Below are 19,665 nucleotides of genomic sequence, written 5' to 3'. Positions count from 1 at the left end.
GTTTACTTGTATTACAACATTTTTGATGTTATAGCTTATAATTTTATTATAGATAAAAAAAATATGTAAAGGTTAGAAAAATATTTACAATAATTTTTTTTCTAATTCGTTCTTATATACAAAACAACTGAAGTCATGAGTCATATTAACTTATTTTAATAGAGCAAAAGTAACAAATCTCACATACGATTTTAGTTAATAAATAAAAAGATATTAGTTATTAAATATTAGTCCAAAGATCAGGTAAGTTTAGTTCTTAGTTTATTTTCGTATATTCTTTGAAATTTTTTGTTTCTTAAAAAAAAGAAACTATCGTTTATATTATAATACAAATAGTATATGTATACATACATACCATCGAATCATCTTTAAATTTCAAGACTTTGTTAGCGATTATAGGAATAATGGCCTTCTTACCTGTAACACGTATATTCTGTAAGCATGAATAAAGACTGAGGAATTATTAATAACTTAACTTTAATACTAAGGCGATTACGCGCGAAGATACGAAAAAATAACGAAATTTTTTGCTGTTTTATTTCTTTTGTATATTTATCTTTTTTTCTTAATTAATTATTTGATCTGTATTACTTGTGATAATGTGTGGAATCAGACTGTTTTATTATAGTATATGTATTTAGTATTTGCATTAATAAATGATTAGTCATATACGTGATAAAAATACTACATATAATCTATATTATTAAAGATCATAAATTCCATAGAAATACTGAAACATTGGAATTTCAGAATATAGTAAATGTATTTAAAGAAATTTTCTTTTAAAGAAGGTATTAATCAAACGCTTAATAATGAAGTTACTATTCATCAAGTGTGTTTGCTATCATATAACTTCATAACAAGAACTTTCTGAAATTAATTCATGAAGTTCAATGAATTATACTATTTTATTAATAATGTTCTAGCAAATGTTGATTGCATGTGGGTAATATGATGTCCTTGTAATACAATAAATTTGGCAATATAAAAATATACAAACTTCTAGCCTTTATAAAAATTTTAAGAATAGAACTATGATTTCAATGAAGTACCATGCAGTTAACGAAGAAATAGTCTGGCTGTATCAAACTAACTGTATTTTCCAAATGAAGCTTTTTCACTTAAAAATCTGTGTTATTAATTCCTCGCACACTATTCAACAATTATTATATTTTATTATCGCTCAAGGAAGATAAAATATATTTGCTGTCTGAAAATTAAGATTTTAGCATAGATATATAATATTAATTCCATTATGTCATATTAGATGTATAAAAGATAAAACATACTATTATCAGTACAAATACTGATTTAATTGTCTAGCATTTTTATTTTAAATGATATAAATTTTGCAATTATTTACTTAACTACTCAATGTACATAAGTTATGTATACCTTGCATGTAATTAAATTTAAAACTCCAGCTTGCCCATTCAAAACCTGCAGTTTATTAATTCATTTTATTTGTTTAATGCGGTTTCACACGATATAACCAAAATCAGTGATATTTCAAAAAATACAAAAGTTGCAAAAGTTAAAAAGTGTTAGTACTTATTATAAGTTATAATTATGTAGACTTTTTTATATTTATATTTAATTTATATTCATATATCATATTTCCAAATTATTAGATCATCAAATGCTAAAGATATTTAAATCATCAATTCCAAAAATATATAATTTTTAATTTTAGCACAAAATGCAAATCATTTAATAGAGAATTTTAATCTAAATGTAATATATTTAAATATATAAACTCCGTCACAAGCATTTGTCTGCTTTCCATTGTATTATAATTTTGTTATCATATTTTCTAATTGCTATTATTTTTCACATAGAGTAGTACTAAAGATCTTATTTATTTTTCCAAAATGATATCTATTTGTATATATGTCAAAAAAATGAAAGTAATAAAATAAAAATTATCACTGATTTGGTGAAAATAATACTAATTTTATATTTAAGAGACAAAAAATAAAGTAAATGCAAAATATGTACTAGGGTTTCTTATATTCAACTAGAGTATGATCTTTGTAAGTACACCAACCCAGATAACAATACACATGGAACATAGTATCAGTATGCTTCACATACCTGAATCATTATTTTATGCAAGTGCAATTATGATCATTTACTTGCATAAGTAGATGAATAATCAAACAGATGAAACATACTGTATCAAAAGATTATTAATACATTGCTTTTATACTCATGCAAAATATAAGTACTGAATAAAAATCAATTCAGATAGAATAAATTTCTCTTCATGAAAAGAATTACTACATTTTAATTATATAACAAAATATCCTTGCATATTTTGTCATCTGGGAAATTAGTGTGTAATTTAACAATATTAATACAAAGGCATGAATTAAGCCATTTAAGGCAATTCTTGCTTTTCAAAAGGTTGAATGAAAGCAAGAACAGTGTGTTATACTAAAACATTTTTTAGTAACAAATTCTGTTTTATTTATAGATATACATCTAAATCTACTAGTAACTGACTAAAATGTTGAATGCAAAACATGCTGAACAAAGTAAAATTATAGTTAAGAATAAACAAGAAATTAATATACAACTAAAAATGCCCCAGAATAAATCCTTTGCATTTTTTCACCTAGTGTAGAAATAACAGTGTTGCCATGAATTTGTGTATGTGTGATTTAAATTGTTTTGCTTTTCCTAATCACAATTATAATCAAAGCTTTCTTGTCCTTGTAATCAGTTATTAGCATTTCGCCTTTGTAATGCTGCAGCCAAGTCTTGTCTCAATGCTGCTTGTTGCCTTTGGTCTGCTAAAGATTGAACCGATCTTAGACCGTTAACGATATCTTTAGTTTTACCAAAATAAATTTCATTAAGTGTATTTCGAATTTTATTTTCCATATCCTCTACCATTCTGCCAATGTTAGCAATATGAGGTGATGTTTCACTTATTTGTGCATCTTGTTCCACCTAAAATGATAAACATAATACAAATACTATGTTTCTATGAATCTCTAATTGATAGAAATATGGAAATACATTACCTGTCTTGTTAAACTACCTCCTAGATTCATGGTACCCGAACCATGTTTATTTGTTTGTAACCACAACATCGCCGTTGAAGTTAATTTATAATGTGCATTTCTACCGGTTGATTTTTCCTGCACTTCAACAACATGTATCGAATCCCAACAACCTTTAATTTTTTTAGACCCATCTCCAGCCTTTTTTATTAAAATAACTGCAGCAAAACCGTGATCAAGATCCCATAAATAAACGGAAGACACGCCACCTTCAAAATAAAGTTCTCGATATTGGTCAAATGCATGATTAGCATCTATTTCTAATTTTCGTAATCGTTCAGAAGGCATTGATCCATCTTCTAAAGGTGGATCATACGTATTACTCCATGGAGATCTAAAATATAAAAATGATTAATTATATTCTAACTTTATATTTAAATAAAAATTATATATCTTTAGTTTTTTATCATAGATAGAATTCTTATAACAAACCTATAAGAATCACCATCTCTATTATAATCGCAAAGAAGATAGTCTTTGCCTGATTCTTTATCTTTTGCTATTTTTAAAGGTTGATCTACAGAAGAAAGTAAGTCCTCACATAAAGAAGGGACTAAGTCTATGAGATCACTTAAATTCTTTTCAATTTGTTGAGGAGGTAATCTTCTCATTAAGTCTAAAGCACAGTCCATTTGTTGTTCAGTCTAGAACATATAATAATAATTTAATATTATTAAAAAATTAAGAAATTATTATATAAAAATTATTGAAACACCAATAATGAGCGCCATCTTGACATTTCTACAAAGCAGGTTATGATAAAATATAATGATGAAATTATATCCACAAAACAACCAGAACAAAACTATTTGATTACAGTTTGTTAGATATTACAATAAATGATGTTATAAACATAAACTGTACACCTTCTGTGTACGTCAACAGATTTAAAAGCAAATAAATGTTCATGACTCACCATTATATATAGTTCAAAAATTTTCAATTATATATTAAACAATAAGCAAACCAAATTACGACAACACTATAAAATAGAACAATATAATAACAATCACAAAACTGTAGTGAATCCCTAACTGTTTTACTTGCATTCATAAAAAAACGAACATTTAAAGGGCGTGTCGAAGTGACCAGCGATTGGCTGGTTATAATGCGTTCCTAAAAATGAGATTGATGTTCCTATATAGTAAATGCGTAAAGGTAAACACATATCAATATATATCAATCTAGAATCTGTAAAAAAAAAATATCATTTTTTATTAAATATATTCTAAAATTAATAATTTAAATTAAATAATGCAGAAATACAGGCCAATAAAATATATAAAATAAAATATATCTTCTTTTATGTTTTCATTCATTATTCTACTTTTCATGGTTTTCTATAGTGTAGTATAATGAAAGGAAACAAAAGAATATAAGATATTTATATCATTACTTTAGTCAAGTATATATATACTAAATTATATATTAAATTATTGTATATACACTAAATCTTTGTTTTATTTTTTGATTGTTCTATTTTAACTGATTTTAATTTCGCGCTAAAACAAGATGGAAAGAAATAATTTACCTTTATACCAAAATTCATTTTAAAACAAAAGAATAATAATTAGTACTTTTATTCAACCAATCATAAATGTTATTCTTTGATTATAAATTTACTATGAAAAGTTTCGCAGTAAATTAAAAACTTACTACTATCGAAGGCTACTAAATATATAATATTCATATAATTCATTTATTTATCGTTACGTAAAAAATCTCTCTTTGATGCTAATGATTTTAATGTTGAATATAATATTTCAAATTTGTAATAAATTGTATTATATATATATATATATATATATATATATTTTACATATATGTATATATCTGGTATTTTTTGTAAACTGTGCTTTAGGTAATTTCTAAATAAAATAAGTGAAAAAGCAAATAGGGGTTCTCAGTGCCCCTCTCCTCTAATATTTATTTCTTTAAATTATTTATATAAATTTGTCAACAATTTATCAACAATTATCAACAATTTTATAATCAATATTAATCTTTATCTATTTTTTTTCTATTAGAATTTTAATGAGTAAATATATACATAAATACGATGTGGCGCTAATAAACGTTTTTTATGTTGTCATTTTCCATGAACTTTGGAATATTGTAGGTTTGAACTTCGATCTTAGTAATCATAGTTTTATATTTCTGTTTTGATTGCAATTTTTTAGAGCTGTATTACCGACGAATATCATACCTTTAATAATTTGATAATGCTTTAATAAAGCATGTAAAATTCACAACAATGCCAAATTATTAGGTAAGTATACTAAACATATAAATGAAAATATTATCAAATGATCAAGTACGATATAAGCTTGATGATTTCTCATGAAGTACTACTCAATGATATAATTTCTTATTTAATTGATGAATTAAAATAATTAAAACATTATTTATTAAGATATAAGATCTATTGCAAAAAAGTAATAACTTATGACTTTTGAAAATCTTCTTATTTACTTTCTGCATTCTCTATTTATGTGTAATCGTATTATTATTAATATTAATTTAAAGTTTTTGAAGAAATAATACTATATAAATATCTATATCTAGTATCATTTAATCGTAATAAATTTGGGATATCTTATATAATACTTGAATAAAAAAAAGAGTTAATATATAATAGCTTCATTTCTAATTAGTATTGTCTTATCCTGCTATATCCATGATGCTATATTTATCATATTTTGGTTAAAAAATAAAAAATATACTTGTAGAAATAACTTAAGTAGAAATGTATTTATTTATATAGTTGTTAGTACATTTAGTATTTGTGATTAATGCAAATTTATGTATTTTACGAAAAATTTAAGGTATGTATTATTTTCCAAGTATATAAAAAATTTTGTTTTAGATTGAGAGATAAGTATATGTCTTCTACAAAACGCACAGATTAGAAATAATAAATTATAATAATGGGCATTCTTTCCTCATTGAAAAGATCATCAATTGTACATCTTATGCTTGCCATTACATTTTTTACATCTGGCTTAATAATAAATTTCTTCCAATGTATTTTATATTTTGGGATTAGACCTTTCTCTAAGTACCTTTATCGCAAGATCAATTATTATCTTTGTTATTCATTTTATAGTGGTAAGTTGGTGCTAGAAGCTAATACTACAAGGTACATTTTGAAAAGATAATTATATTTAAAATGTATTTTTTATTTATAGAATTAGTATGTATGGCAGAATGGTGGGCTGGAGCAGATGTTACATTTTACATAGATAAAAAAGACTTTGACAAGTATTCTGGCCACGAACATGCATATCTTCTAATGAATCATAGTTATGAAGTAGATTGGTTATTAGGATGGGTAGCATGTGATCGTATAGGTGTATTAGGGGTATGTAATAAACTATTTGCAGTATGTAATGAAAAGAGAATTCTACCTGATCTGTAAAATTATAGAATTGTAAAGCATATGCCAAGAAATCTATACAGTACATTCCTACATTGGGATGGGCATGGAAATTTGCAGAAAATATCTTTCTAGAAAGAAACTGGAATAAAGACAAAGATGTGATAGGAACTCAAATTAAAGAATTAATAGAACATCCTGATTCAATATGGGTAAGTAAGTTTTTAAGTGAAGATAATGTTCTTTTTCTTTCTAAACATATTTAATAATTTTTAGCTCCTTCTATATGCAGAAGGAACACGTGTTACATCTAAGAAGTTAGAAGCCAGTCAAAAATTTGCCAAAGAAAAGAATCTACCAATCTTGAAATATCATTTAACTCCACGCACAAAAGGATTTATTTCTAGCATTCCTTATATGAGAGGAAAAACTATGGCTATATATAATATTCAAGTAGCATTTAAAGAAAGTGATCCGGTTAAGCCTACCATGACAAATCTACTTTTAGGGAAAAAAATAGAAGGTCATATGTATATGAGGAGAATACCTTTAGAAGAAGTACCAGAAGGAGATGAAGCTGCTGCTGAATGGTTGCACAAATTATACCAAGAAAAGGTTAGATATTTTTAAATTACATTCACATATAAATATTATTTAATAATAATTTTGTTAAAAAAACTAAAGAAATGGCTATTGTTTTTTTTTTCTATTAGGATAAAATGATGGAAAGTTTTCATGAAACTGGCGATTTTTTTGCAACAAGTGGTGTTCTTAAAACAGATATATTCAAATTAAAAAGAAGATATTATTCTTTGATCAATACCTTTTTTTGGGTCGTGGTAGTATTAGTACCAATGTTATATTATCTTATTCAACTCTTTTTATCTGGTTCAACTGTATACTTTTCTATTGGATTGGCCATCATTGTTCTATGTAAGCATTCTATAATTTTATAATAATTAAATTATTTTATATAATCTAATTTATATAAATTAGTTTATATATTATTACATAAAGTGTAATATTCTTCTGCGTTAATAATTATAAATACTATACATTAATGTATTACCTGTTTTATAATTAATTTTTATTTTATTTTTGTTTTAGTTTATCTGCTAATGTACAAAACAATTCAAATGTCTGAGATAAGTAACAGTTCATCTTATGGGGCTGCTGATGTAAAAAAGATAAAATAAAGTCTAGTTTTACTATACATAGACCATTAATATATATATTACAAAAGTGTCAAAAATTATTATTTTATAAACCATCAGTGAACATGTTAAAGATCAATACATAAAAGGGGCTTATAAAATATAATCTTATGTTTTTTTGCAATGAATCTTAAATATGTTCGATATAGATTAGATTTATTAATATATTCATATGTATCTATCTTGGCAAGATTTATATCTTTTTGTGTTAATTTTTTTTTGTATACACTAATTGTTATTGTTAATAAAGGTTTTAACCTCACGTTGTTAGTAAGTGATATTCAATATTCGACTCCATGAATATTTGTTTCATGATGCTTCTCTTGATAACCTTCGATAGGTTTAGCAATATATTTAACAGTTCGTAATTTTCCTCTAGCATCATAATAACCATAATGGCCTTTTACTGTACCATCATTGAAACGTTCCTCTAATCTGTATTGTCTGTTTTTTCTATAAAAGTTAAAATTATTGTATGTAAGCTATTAATATACAAATGATTTTATATATATAAATATATACATATACTGTTACTTTGATCCTTACCCAACTCCAGTATCAAACCCAAAGATGTATGTTTTTGGACCTTCATGGCCCTGTATTTGAAATTCTACTCTATCTCCATCAGGTGAAATTTGCGATACATTTGTAGAAGACTTTTTTTTGTAGTTTTTATTATATCCAATTTGATTTTGTGAAGCTTTCTGTAAAAAGAATTATTTACAGTTCTTTGTACAGTATAATTCTGGTTATTTTACCTTTCTTGTAAATATTTATAAATAAAATTAAATTTTGTAGAGTATTAAAATGTAGAGTTTTAATATTATTATATAATTATATCATTCAAGTTTTTACCTTTGTTGCGTCTGGCGCGTGGTCGCGTATGTAAGATAGATGATTACTTTCAATTGTAGGATTTGTATGATTTATAGATGTGTTCTGTTTTTCATATTTATAATTTTGTATATTATGTTGATTCATATCTTCTTGTACATTTTTATGTTTTAGTTCTTTTTTCCTTCTATTAAAATAAGTATAATAATCTTTACTTGTTGTTAATGGTGAAACTAAATTTATTATTATTTTTTTATTATTATAATTATCAGAATTGTTTTTAAGATTTTTTTCTACGTTACTGCATGTCTTTTCAAGTCCACATTTATTTGTTGTATTTCTTAATATATATTTAAGTTTTGATACTTTCACAGTTTTAATATCATTTGAATGCTTCTTTGCTATATTTTGTAAATTATCTTTTATTTGTAAGTTAATTTTATCATCATAAATACTGCTGTGTGTTTGTGAAGGAAATGAACAAATTAAAACAATTCCAATCAACTGTAAATAAAACAAATATTTAGTTAAATGTTTAGATATGTATTAATGCTTTCCTTATAGATTAGATATTTCAGGTAGAAATAATGTGAAAGCAGTTTACACTTTTTATTCAAATGTCACGCTTTCACGGTTCATTACATTTTATGGTCAATAACTCTAATACCTTTAAAACTAGATAATTATTTACATTTATAAATACAATGAAACATAATAAATATGTACTTACAATCCATATTATGCTGCACATTGTTTCTCAAAAGAAAGCACAAACTGAACTGCAGCTGCAACTCTTTATTCTATGAAGCATATTTACATAAACCTGGAACTTTCCAATATCCCCACCAAGTATTCCTGCAAGCATACAAACATATTAACATTCCTTACTTTACGTAATCATTATCTTAAAAAGTATAATATTATTTCAATTCCTATTCCAATATTTTCATTTTTTACTTACATAAGATCCATTATAAAAGTATTAAATATAATAATATTAAATATAATAATAATAAACTATATTATAAACTATATTATATATAAACAAGTATTATATATAATAATATTTAGAAAATACATTGTATTTTATTTAGTGGCAATTACATATTTATTGATATTAGTAGCAAATAGATTTTATAACAGGAAGAATTTAATGAGCCATATCTCCGTGGTATTGTATATTACTAGACAGGATAAGGAAATGTCAATTAAAATAGAAACAATCTCATTAATCTTTCATATAAGTTCAAATAACATTACAATGGAAACTCACTGTTTATGTAAGGAGTTTTATAGATTAGAATATATATTATGTGTCACAAAACCACTTTAATCAGTAGATGGCAAAATGAAGTCTTATTTTACAGTTCTATTTGTTTTTATTTTGATATCATGTTTTCATCTTTGTGTAGTAAGTTAATAATTTTTTACAAACTTCTAATGTAGAAATATTTATAAAAATTGAAAAAAAAATTAATTTCAATATTAAAAAAAATTAATTTCGATTCTATTTTATTTTATATTTTGTAGGCACTAAGATGTCAGGCAATTAATCAACAAACTAATCGATTTGAAAAAATCTTAAAAAATTGTAAAAAACGAAATTTAGGACATAATAACTATGATACTGATTCTTCTTCAAATGAAAATAATGAATCAGAAGATTCTTCTGACTCAAATGAAAATAGTTTTGATAACAAGTTTCTTGTAAAAAATAATAGTAGATATTATACTAATAATTTTTTAAATGAGCAAAATAATAGGTAATGAATTCAAAAATGAATACTGTCTATATGAATTATTTTAAAATTATATTGTTTTTCTTTTATCAGAAACAATAGAGCTGGTCAATCTTCAAGAAATGATAGTCCACTGTCTTTTGGTTCTAATAATGCCAATGATAGATTGAAAAATGTAGAAAGTTACTATGATACAAATAATTGGGAAATGACAAATTCTAACTGGGAAAATATGAAAAATGCTGGAAGTAATCACAATTATCAAGAGAATCACAATCAAAAACAAAATGACTCTGTAAGACATAAAGAAAAATAATATTAATAATTTTTTTTATGATATAATTATCTCACAATAGTATACTGATATTATATATTAATTTTTTATTTTACCTAATATTATAGTGTGTTATTCAATGTTTCTTCAACGAATTAAATGTTGTAAGTATTAATAAATATTAATATCGAGATTATATGTTTTACAACTGATTTAAATTATTTATTAAGGTTGATCAAAGAGGCTTTCCAATACGAGAATCTATGATACGAGTAATGACAGAAAAAATCCAGGATCCAGAATTACGTGACTTTATAGAAGAATCTATTATAAAATGTTTCTATTTTCTTAATTCTGCGAATAGAATGGAAAAATGTGAATATTCACAAAATCTAATTACCTGTTTAATAGGAAAGGGCAAAGAAGTAAGACAATTTATTATTCTACTAATTATATTTACAAATAATGTACTTTTTTAAATAATATTATTTTCAGCAATGTGAAGATTGGAACATATAATTAATTTTCACCATCTTTAGATTTTAGAATTTGCACCAATTTCTTCAGTATAAAATATTGCAATAATTATTAAAATTGAGAAGAATGATAAACATATTTTGAGGAAGTTATAATGTAATTACGGATAAAAATTTTAATAAATATCTATGTTAACAATTAATAAACTGTATATATTTATTTGAAATGTTTACAACAATATTATCCTACATTTTGCGTTTATAAAAACATTAGCATCTGTTAAAAAGTATTATTTTATATAGATTTTATTTTATAGATCTCTATATATTATTTACTAATATTCAAAAGTGTGATATTATCTTTACATTTATGTAAATTATTATAGTAACCAGTAAAGTATAGTATACTTTTATATGTTTTGATTATAATTATTATATCAAATGTTTTACTGTTACTTCCTTTTTTTTAAGTCTTCAAAGCGTTTCATTAGGTCATCAAAATCTATATCATCATTTTCAGATATATTTTGAGGTAATTCACTTCCTGATGGTACAGCAGGTAGATCGGGAAGTTGAAAATTACTCATTGGAATTTTTGATCGTGGTTGAGGCTTTGGTTTTTCATCAGACTAAACAAGATAAAAAATTAATTTAATAATTGTTAAATTCTCCAATTCTCATCTGTTTGCTATTAATAAAGTATAAAGTATACGAATAAAGTATAGTTAATTATATCTTCTACTCACTTGTTTATTTAAGTCAGGTGGGAATGAGCCATATGGAGGTGGTAAATCATCTTCCTGAATCAGATATTCAGTAATTCAATAATATTACGAATTAATTCAAAACAAGAACTATTTATTATTAGCTTAATTAACTTCTTGCCTCATGATTTAATTTGTGATTATGCATACATACTCAATGAAGAAGTTGCATATGGACTTTGCAATCTGATTATATATTCAATATATTTCTGCTAATATACATATTTCAAGTCTAACTCGTCTTTCTTATGTTTGTCCCATATATAGTATAACGAATTTCACAAGATATTATAAGGCAAAAAGTTAATACTTTTAAAGAGAATATATAATTACAGTAAAAGTACTGATCCGTACTTTATTACTTACAGGCTTATTTGTATTAGCATTATCTAATGGGATATTATATGAAAATGCTGCAGGATTGAAGGGTGTGTTTTGATCTTTATCTGAGAAAGTAGCAGGTCCCATTGGAGGTACAAATCCTATAGGTGCACTTCCTTTCTCAGAATTCTTATTAATAAAAAATAAAAATAATATTATTTTCTTTACCTAATCTAAGGCTTTAATTCAAATAATTCCAAGTAATCCAAGTATTAATTCAAGTTTAATATCTTACCATTACATTTATATTTGGATCTGGTAGCAGAGGAGGCTGTGGAAAGCCAATAAATCCAGCTGGTTGTGGTCCATTACTACCACCACTAGCAAGATCTAAATTATTTCTAGAATCGCCGTTGTTACTTCCAATATCTATTAATACAGCATCTTCTCCTTCTGACATTATTTGAGGATCTGGTTCATATTCTATATTATAATTGTTTGCAATCTCTATTAGATATTTTTCTACTAAAAGTTTAGATGGAGACTGTACGCTCATTTTATGTTTTAATTTCTCAGATATAGTTTGTATAGCTTCTTCTTTGCAAGCTTCTGTATATTGTCTTCCATATTTAGTAGTTAATATATCAGCAATTACTTTTATCTCTTGTACGTCTGTTTGAATACGAGGTGCAGCCCAAATTATTGTAGAAATAGCTTCTGCTAGACCTTCATCTAAATTTCTATAGAAAATATAAGTATTACATTTAAGACTATAGAAATATAAGTATTACATAAAGACAAGTAAAAATATGTGGATGAATATAACAGATTTTAAATTAACAGTATCATGACTTACTTCATTTGTTGAATTAAGCCAAAGCGGGCAAGTAAGAGATCACAATACATTTCGATTAATTCCATAGCTTCTACCATATAATCTTCTCTTATAATATGTTCCACTCTAATTTTGGCTCTTTCAATTTTTCCAGCCGCAATGTAATCAGCTATTTCTTTTCGTGCTTTTTGAGCTAATTCTGTTTTCTTTTTTTCTAAAAGTTTCAATCTGTTTATAGCTAACCTAAGGTGTGTTTTCAGTTTTGTGTAATTAGGACCGCTTGAAAACATCTTCAATAACTTTTTTTGTAGTTACTTATTTGTTCAATATTAGGAATAAGGAATAGATTCCTCTTTTTTTATAAATTTTTTATTTATTTTCTGTCTAATGACAGAAAATTTGTATATCTTAGAAGTGTTCTAAAAATCACTAGAAATTACTAAATACAGAATTAAACTATCTGTATTATAAAGAAATATTAGATTGATAAATGAAAGTCTTGTGGGTAAAAATCAATATGGATTATACCAGATTACACAAAAGAAACTTTGTTTAAAAGCTTTGTTATGTTTACTCATCTCTATACTATTTTAAATTTGTGCCATATTTATTCGTGTAAATGTCACGTTCTTTTTAGAACATGCAATACATGAAACAAGTACTTAAAAAAATTATTTCGCAGTCTCTTGTTGTAATTTCACGTAAATTTCACAAAAAATTATCGTTATGAATCAATTTCATGGATATGATCTAAGATTACTTATGAATAACCAATAACTGCTTTGATTCCTGAGATACACATGTGTATGTGTGTATATACATATAATGAATGTACAATATGGCAGACTCATATATGTACAAGGCACCACCTTACATACTACTGCGCCACCTGCTTTTGGTAGTTTAGAATTACAATTTGTAGATAGTCAAACAGTCTTATACACTTTTATACTTTCACATGCCCTAGCTTCTGAGGGCCTAGCAGAAAAGTTAATAGAAGCCGATACCAGCTGATACTTTGATATACAGATTTTTCATCATGGCTTCCTTTGCATGGACTTTTAGAGGGAATATCAGCCGGTTTTTAACGGATGTACAGATATTGCAATATCTTATTGTATTTATAAGTTTATTTAATCTTTCTCTATGTCTTTATGAGGACCAAGTGGGAAAATTCGATTGGTAAATCACATTTCTATTATAATTCAGTGATCATCAGAATTAGCATTTCAAATAATACACAAATACACTTCATCGTAAATTACTATCCATCTCGTATATATTAGAATTTTTTTACTATAATTGTAGGAAACAAAATTATGTTGGCAAAATAAAATTTGCCAGTTTTGACACAATTTCAACGGCTAAAAAGATTATTGTTGCAACCGAAGAAAATGTTATTGCCGCATTAAATCTAAAAACAGGTATGGAATCTAATTAGCTTAACAATATATATAATATATATGATATTATATATGTATTGTTACATTTTTAAATTTACAGATAGTTTATCATTGATATAATATAACATTTATTTTTTCTCACATAAAATGTTGCAGAAATTGATATAAATAATTGAAAAAGAATGATAATTTTTTTATAATTTATCAGGTCAAATATTATGGAGAAGGGTATTAGAGAAAGGATACGCTGGTCGTATTCGTACATTGGGAGGTGTTGCAGATGGAGATCTGATATCTGTAAGTGGTGGAGTTCCAGCTCTTGTTCGTGCATGGGATTTAGCTACAGGGCATATACTTAATGAATGGCCAATTGCTGAACAAAACTCTGATAGGTTAGTCAAAGAAAATTGTGAAATATTAAAATTATATAGTGAAAATTTTTAAAGATAAATTTGTTACAATTCCATTCCATTGTAAAAAAATTGACTTCTTCCATGGAATCTAGAGGATTGATTATAGACTACAATTGATTTTTCAGACATGATTCTACATTTAGATCCTTTTCTACATTGGGATTGTATACTGCTAACAGGTTTTTTATTCCATTCAGTGCACAATAATAATTGATGTATTTAACACTACACACTTCAAAAAATATACATATTAACATAACTTAAATATTCAATTTATATCACTTATTTCTATAATCTTATTTTTATCAGGAAATATTAGAGAATGAAATATCAATATCATGAAATGGACTTTAAATGGAGTTGTTAGAATTTTTAATATTTATGTTATATTATATAAAGTTAATTGTTTTCATATATTATAAAATTAAATATTTTGTGACATAGAATAGAAGAAGTAAAATGGCATATCAAAGATGGAACATTACACCATATTTTACCTATCTACAATAGTGGAGTTGAGGTAACATCATATGATAGTAAAACTGGTGAAAAATTAAAATCAAGAAAAGTATCAGCTCCATTTATAACTTCTGAAACAGAGTAAGATTCATATAAATTATATTATTTATGTGATATATACTTATCTCTAGAATTATTGATATATAAAATTGTTTTATTCTTTTTTCATAGATGTGTTTTAGTTGCCCCATATTTAGCTTGCTTAAAGGGGGACAATTCTTTAGGCATGCTGTTTTTAGTACATTTATTTAATACAAATATAGAACCTCAAATGGTTACTATAAATACTATATTTGGTGCTGGAACACAAGGACCATACCAATTGGAATCTGTACTTGGAGATGAAACTGTGGTATCTATCACTGCAGATAACAATCAAAGAAAACGAATTCTTGTTGTTGGAGAAACTTCAGTTCCAATTCAAAGAGATATTGCAGGTGATACAACTCTATATATCACTTCTATAGATAATCAAAAAGTATTGCTAGAATCAACTTATAGAAATGAAGTAAGTAAAGATCGATTTTTATTTTATATATTTAAATATTCAATCTTATTTATTTTTAATCAATATATCTGTAATTTAGATTACAGAAGTTGTAGCAACAGATCTTTTGACATTTAATCCACTACCAAACATAACTGGAAGTTTTTCACATGTTTCGTTGTTATCACCTGTAATAGTGGCATCAGTTTGTGTACGTCAAACAAAAGGATTAACATGCCGTTATTTGTTGTCTTCACAAGATCATAGTATTGCATTGTTGCAACATAACAAATTAGTATGGACAAGAGAAGAGGCACTTGCAAAAATTGTAGCTGTTGAAATTATTGAATTACCTATGTCAGATAGAGATCAAGCCATCGAAACAGAATTTGATCAGAAAGAAAGTATGTATAATTTTGTATTAATAATTATAAATTAAAGTTAAAATCACAAAGTATAATTGCATATGCATATTCCCCATTAAAAATATTGGGGAACAAAAGTAAAAAATAAAAATAAAAGAAAACAAAAATATACGAAGTATAAGACATAACAGTCTTTCTGAACATATAAAGACATATTAAAAAATAGTTTTTTTATTTTTTGAGTTTTATGCCTGTACTGTCGTGAGTTGAAAATGTATCAGTATTTAAAACTGTTAAAGTTTACATACTGATGGATTGAGAATGCTTATGATATATCTACTTTTAAGATTTTGTATACTGTTATTACTTTTTAGTAAGTTTCACAGAAAAGCTTGCTATTGTAACTATTAATAACTGTTGTGATTAACTGATACTATTTAGTGGCAATTAATTTCTGAGAAATAACATATTTCTTAAGTTATATTAATTAACTTTTCTTTTGTGAATGGCTGCTGGCAGGTATTGATGTAGACATTTCATGTAAGTAGTGGAGCAGGAAAAACTAATTTGAAAAACATTTTTCTTACTGCTATCTACAAAATTTATATTTGCATGGTTTAGCAGTATATATCTACAGTAGAAATATTAATGTTTACCCGCCTAAATTTAAATGTGTTCCTTTATGGATGCTTTAAAAGGATAAATTAAGTTTATAATAATTTTTTGCACAATATCATTAAAAGATAATATTCATTTAATATTCAACAATTTTTTATTAGGAAATATAGTTTTACATATATTTATGCATAGTTCAAAAGAAATTTTATGCATGTGCAATTAAAAAACAGATAGTGCTTACTATAAATATAGATGTATTAATTTTTATTATGCTAATTTGCAGATAAATCGTAATTATTAAAATACCTGCTATATGCTAATTTTTATTATATGATTAACATAATAATACTTAAGCAATTGCAATAAATAGATATAAATATGCAAATATTTTTTATTTTTATCTCTTAATTTTGCTTTATTTCAAGTTAATTTCGAATAATTTGTTTCTATTTTTTTTTTATACCCAGGGGATGTATTAAGTATGATGTTAAGAAGAATTATTTCTCAATTTAATCAAGCAAAAGCTTTTATACAATCTATGCTAGACTTGGTTCCACAGCAATCTAATCAACGAACCGATTTAGTACGAGATAAATTCAATTTACATAAAATGATTGTTACTGTTACATCAGCTGGAAAGGTATAAAAAAGAATACAATGGATTATAATTTCTACATAATTTTATAATATTGCCACATAAAATATATTTTTATTTCGTTTTATAGATCTTTGGTATTGAAACTAGAAAAGGCGAAATTATTTGGCAACTTAAAATACCAAATATTCGTGGATTTAACAAAATATCAGATACAATGGTTTTATACGTACAACGAGGAAGTAGGCATTTTCCTTATCCACCTCAATGTGCATTATTAGCAGAAGATAAAGTACTGTTTCATTTGCATTTTAAATAATATTTTATAATATGATTTATTTTTATCAATAGTTACAATTGTTTATATCTTAGGTATCTGGAGAAGGTATTATATTTACATTCAATCCAATTACTGGACAGCCTTTAGATGGATTGATAAAATTAGGATACAGAATAAAACAATCTATGTTACTTCATGTAACGACAGATGATTTTCTACGAGGCATTCTTATACTCGATGCACGAGATAAAATTCATGTCTATCCTGAAAGTGCAACTACTATTGCAGCTTCTCTGGGAAAGAATACTTACATATTTACTGCAGATCAAACTACAGGCTTGTTATCTGGATTTTCTCTTTCATACAGTACATCTCAGGTCTTAAAAATATTAATAATTGCACAGTATAACAAAACAATTAAAAAATAATAACTAAGAATTTTTTTTATAGGAGTTAATAGCTCATAAAGTTTGGGAATTATTACTCTCTCCAAAAAATCAAAAAATAATACAAGTTATCTCAAAAAGTCCAATCGAACGTGTCCACTCTCAAGGTAGAGTTTTAAGTGATAGATCTGTCTTATATAAATACATTAATCCAAATTTAGTAGCAGTGGTATCAGAAGGTGTTGGAAGTACTCACAAAAGTGAGTATATTATAAAAATAATACTCTTATATTTAAAAAAAATTGTTACGCAATTAACTAAAAATTATATATTTATATTTTTTTTTAATAATGATATAGATACACTCAATCTTTATTTACTGGATGTAGTATCAGGTGCCATGATATTTTCTATTGTGCATAAAAGAGTTCGTGGTCCATTTCATATAGTACATTCTGAGAACTGGTTGATATATAGCTATTTTAATGAAAAAAGTCGAAGAACAGAAATTGCAACTTTGGAACTTTATGAAGGAAAAATACAGAGTAATACAACAGGTAAATCAAGTAGCAACTATTCAAAAGTATCCTTTATACTTAATAAATATAATATATTATATATTCACATTATTATTTAATTATTTAACAGTGTTTTCTTCTTTGGTTACAACCAAATTACCGATCGTGGAAAGACAAGCATACATTTTTCCAGCATCAATAGAATATATGAGAGAGACTATTACAGAGAAAGGTATCACTAGTAAACATATTATAGGTATGTTTGTTTATTAATAATTTCTAAACATAAAAGATAAAATACTCTTAATAATTGTAAATTATAACTGTACTTAACAGTTTCCCTAGCAAATGGTGGAATTATAGAGTTACCATGGATGATGGTGGATCCTAGACGTCCTATTAATCCTGAAATGCGTGAAGAAGGTGTTATACCATATATGCCTGAAATACCAATTCATATGGATACTATTATAAATTATAATCAAAGTATATTTAGAGTATTAGGCATTCATACTAGTCCTAGTGGTCTTGAGAGTACCTGTTTAGTTTTTGTATATGGATTAGGTAAGTTATAATGAAGTCAACTTTTTTAATAATTGTACTATTTGTGTACACAAAAATGCGCATTTCATGTTATACTTTTAACAGATATGTTCTACACGCGAGTGGCACCATCTAAAACATTCGATGTGTTAAAAGAAGATTTCGACTATTATCTCATTGTAATAGTATTAGCAGCATTATTAATATCGTCATATGTAACGAAGAAATTAGCATCACAGAAGGCTCAGAAGCAGGCATGGAAATGATAACATTGATTTTAATAGAGAATCAATGTGTAACATTCTTAAGTATTTCATCACTATAGGCAAAGTTTTTGCTAATGATTTGTAAAAAAAACTGTTTTATAAATAGTTAATTATAATACAAAGTAAATGCATTAGCTTTGTTATCTATCCCAGAATTTTGTAACACAATGCTGTAGAATTTATATCTTTACTGGTACAAGGCGCACAGATTAGATAGTTTTCTTTTAAAAATTTTAAATCTATTAAGAGATATGCAATTTAATGCATGCTAAGAGGACCATACAATTAAAAGATTATCGTAAATATCTCATGTTTAAAGAATATCATTTTTTTTATAACAGACTTAAATAAATAGCATTTTTCTTTGAAAA

General features: G+C 25.5%; 6 protein-coding genes across 9 annotated transcripts; 3 read left to right on the top strand and 3 right to left on the bottom strand.

The window, feature by feature from the left end:
* Window positions 1–2,341: 2,341 nt before the first annotated feature.
* On the bottom strand, window positions 2,342–4,189 carry cpb (F-actin-capping protein subunit beta). Its single transcript, XM_035868552.2, has 4 exons — window positions 3,985–4,189; window positions 3,501–3,712; window positions 3,030–3,402; window positions 2,342–2,955 (listed from the first exon to the last, which is right to left on the bottom strand). Exons 1-4 carry the CDS (start codon window positions 3,985–3,987, stop codon window positions 2,722–2,724), a joined length of 822 nt encoding a protein of 273 aa, XP_035724445.1. The 5' UTR covers window positions 3,988–4,189; the 3' UTR covers window positions 2,342–2,721.
* Window positions 4,190–5,995: 1,806 nt separating this feature from the next.
* On the top strand, window positions 5,996–7,691 carry LOC118442643 (1-acyl-sn-glycerol-3-phosphate acyltransferase gamma). Its single transcript, XM_035868511.2, has 6 exons — window positions 5,996–6,176; window positions 6,257–6,429; window positions 6,495–6,656; window positions 6,721–7,059; window positions 7,158–7,377; window positions 7,552–7,691. The coding sequence occupies exons 1-6, from the start codon at window positions 5,996–5,998 to the stop codon at window positions 7,638–7,640; spliced, it is 1,164 nt and encodes a 387-aa protein (XP_035724404.1). The 3' UTR covers window positions 7,641–7,691.
* A 248-nt stretch (window positions 7,692–7,939) lies between these two features.
* Window positions 7,940–9,347, bottom strand: LOC118442671 (uncharacterized). The gene is made up of 4 exons (XM_035868565.2): window positions 9,223–9,347; window positions 8,514–8,996; window positions 8,205–8,362; window positions 7,940–8,111 (listed from the first exon to the last, which is right to left on the bottom strand). Exons 1-4 carry the CDS (start codon window positions 9,241–9,243, stop codon window positions 7,940–7,942), a joined length of 834 nt encoding a protein of 277 aa, XP_035724458.1. The 5' UTR covers window positions 9,244–9,347.
* Window positions 9,348–9,537: 190 nt separating this feature from the next.
* Window positions 9,538–11,179, top strand: Obp59a (Odorant-binding protein 59a). 2 transcript variants are annotated; one of them, XM_035868577.2, is made up of 6 exons: window positions 9,538–9,903; window positions 10,023–10,255; window positions 10,325–10,526; window positions 10,634–10,669; window positions 10,736–10,930; window positions 11,045–11,150. In XM_035868577.2, the coding sequence occupies exons 1-6, from the start codon at window positions 9,841–9,843 to the stop codon at window positions 11,075–11,077; spliced, it is 762 nt and encodes a 253-aa protein (XP_035724470.1). In that variant the 5' UTR covers window positions 9,538–9,840; the 3' UTR covers window positions 11,078–11,150. The 2 variants fall into 2 exon arrangements, with proteins under 2 accessions (XP_035724470.1, XP_035724478.1); XM_035868585.2 differs by having other exon boundaries at window positions 9,540–9,903; window positions 11,001–11,179.
* Window positions 11,180–11,233: 54 nt separating this feature from the next.
* On the bottom strand, window positions 11,234–13,677 carry Ist1 (increased sodium tolerance 1-like protein). Its single transcript, XM_035868534.2, has 5 exons — window positions 12,923–13,677; window positions 12,362–12,806; window positions 12,112–12,255; window positions 11,728–11,781; window positions 11,234–11,610 (listed from the first exon to the last, which is right to left on the bottom strand). The coding sequence occupies exons 1-5, from the start codon at window positions 13,189–13,191 to the stop codon at window positions 11,434–11,436; spliced, it is 1,089 nt and encodes a 362-aa protein (XP_035724427.1). The 5' UTR covers window positions 13,192–13,677; the 3' UTR covers window positions 11,234–11,433.
* A 114-nt stretch (window positions 13,678–13,791) lies between these two features.
* EMC1 (ER membrane protein complex subunit 1) lies at window positions 13,792–19,634 on the top strand. Of its 3 annotated transcripts, XM_085664040.1 has the most exons (16): window positions 13,792–14,083; window positions 14,210–14,325; window positions 14,513–14,696; window positions 14,843–14,896; window positions 15,162–15,317; window positions 15,408–15,744; window positions 15,824–16,127; window positions 16,608–16,628; window positions 17,174–17,346; window positions 17,432–17,593; window positions 17,674–17,958; window positions 18,032–18,227; window positions 18,327–18,524; window positions 18,616–18,741; window positions 18,822–19,049; window positions 19,134–19,634. In XM_085664040.1, exons 1-16 carry the CDS (start codon window positions 13,941–13,943, stop codon window positions 19,292–19,294), a joined length of 2,844 nt encoding a protein of 947 aa, XP_085520166.1. In that variant the 5' UTR covers window positions 13,792–13,940; the 3' UTR covers window positions 19,295–19,634. The 3 variants fall into 3 exon arrangements, with proteins under 3 accessions (XP_085520166.1, XP_085520170.1, XP_085520172.1); XM_085664044.1 differs by lacking the exon at window positions 16,608–16,628 and having other exon boundaries at window positions 19,134–19,622; XM_085664046.1 differs by lacking the exon at window positions 14,843–14,896 and having other exon boundaries at window positions 19,134–19,619.
* Window positions 19,635–19,665: the final 31 nt, after the last annotated feature.

This window comes from Vespa mandarinia, chromosome 2, assembly GCF_050613455.1.
Source record: "Vespa mandarinia isolate Hongniang chromosome 2, ASM5061345v1, whole genome shotgun sequence".
In the NCBI taxonomy this organism is placed as follows: domain Eukaryota; kingdom Metazoa; phylum Arthropoda; class Insecta; order Hymenoptera; family Vespidae; genus Vespa; species Vespa mandarinia.
Note: the sequence above shows the minus strand (reverse complement) of the source record. Positions and strands in the feature narration are given on the sequence as shown.

Excerpts from the sequence above, each read along its gene's own strand:
- cpb (XM_035868552.2), bottom strand. Across the intron at positions 3,403-3,500 it reads AGAGATGGTGATTCTTATAG|ATCTCCATGGAGTAATACGT; the intron begins GTTTGTTATAAG and ends TTTATATTTTAG. Across the intron at positions 2,956-3,029 it reads GAGGTAGTTTAACAAGACAG|GTGGAACAAGATGCACAAAT; the intron begins GTAATGTATTTC and ends TTATCATTTTAG.
- Obp59a (XM_035868577.2), top strand. The coding sequence starts at position 9,841 with ATGAAGTCTTATTTTACAGTTCTATTTGTTTTTATTTTGATATCATGT. Across the intron at positions 9,904-10,022 it reads CATGTTTTCATCTTTGTGTA|GCACTAAGATGTCAGGCAAT; the intron begins GTAAGTTAATAA and ends TATATTTTGTAG. Across the intron at positions 10,931-11,044 it reads TAATAGGAAAGGGCAAAGAA|ATTTTAGAATTTGCACCAAT; the intron begins GTAAGACAATTT and ends CACCATCTTTAG.
- EMC1 (XM_085664040.1), top strand. The coding sequence starts at position 13,941 with ATGGCTTCCTTTGCATGGACTTTTAGAGGGAATATCAGCCGGTTTTTA. Across the intron at positions 14,897-15,161 it reads GGATTGTATACTGCTAACAG|AATAGAAGAAGTAAAATGGC; the intron begins GTTTTTTATTCC and ends TTTGTGACATAG. Across the intron at positions 18,742-18,821 it reads CACTAGTAAACATATTATAG|TTTCCCTAGCAAATGGTGGA; the intron begins GTATGTTTGTTT and ends TGTACTTAACAG.
- LOC118442671 (XM_035868565.2), bottom strand. The coding sequence starts at position 9,243 with ATGTGCAGCATAATATGGATT. Across the intron at positions 8,997-9,222 it reads TGTGCAGCATAATATGGATT|TTGATTGGAATTGTTTTAAT; the intron begins GTAAGTACATAT and ends TTTTATTTACAG. Across the intron at positions 8,112-8,204 it reads GGGTTTGATACTGGAGTTGG|AAAAAACAGACAATACAGAT; the intron begins GTAAGGATCAAA and ends TAACTTTTATAG.
- Ist1 (XM_035868534.2), bottom strand. The coding sequence starts at position 13,191 with ATGTTTTCAAGCGGTCCTAATTACACAAAACTGAAAACACACCTTAGG. Across the intron at positions 12,256-12,361 it reads ATCCAAATATAAATGTAATG|AATTCTGAGAAAGGAAGTGC; the intron begins GTAAGATATTAA and ends TTTATTAATAAG. Across the intron at positions 11,782-12,111 it reads ATGCTAATACAAATAAGCCT|GAAGATGATTTACCACCTCC; the intron begins GTAAGTAATAAA and ends TATCTGATTCAG.
- LOC118442643 (XM_035868511.2), top strand. The coding sequence starts at position 5,996 with ATGGGCATTCTTTCCTCATTGAAAAGATCATCAATTGTACATCTTATG. Across the intron at positions 6,430-6,494 it reads ATCGTATAGGTGTATTAGGG|AATTGTAAAGCATATGCCAA; the intron begins GTATGTAATAAA and ends GTAAAATTATAG. Across the intron at positions 7,060-7,157 it reads ACAAATTATACCAAGAAAAG|GATAAAATGATGGAAAGTTT; the intron begins GTTAGATATTTT and ends TTTTTCTATTAG.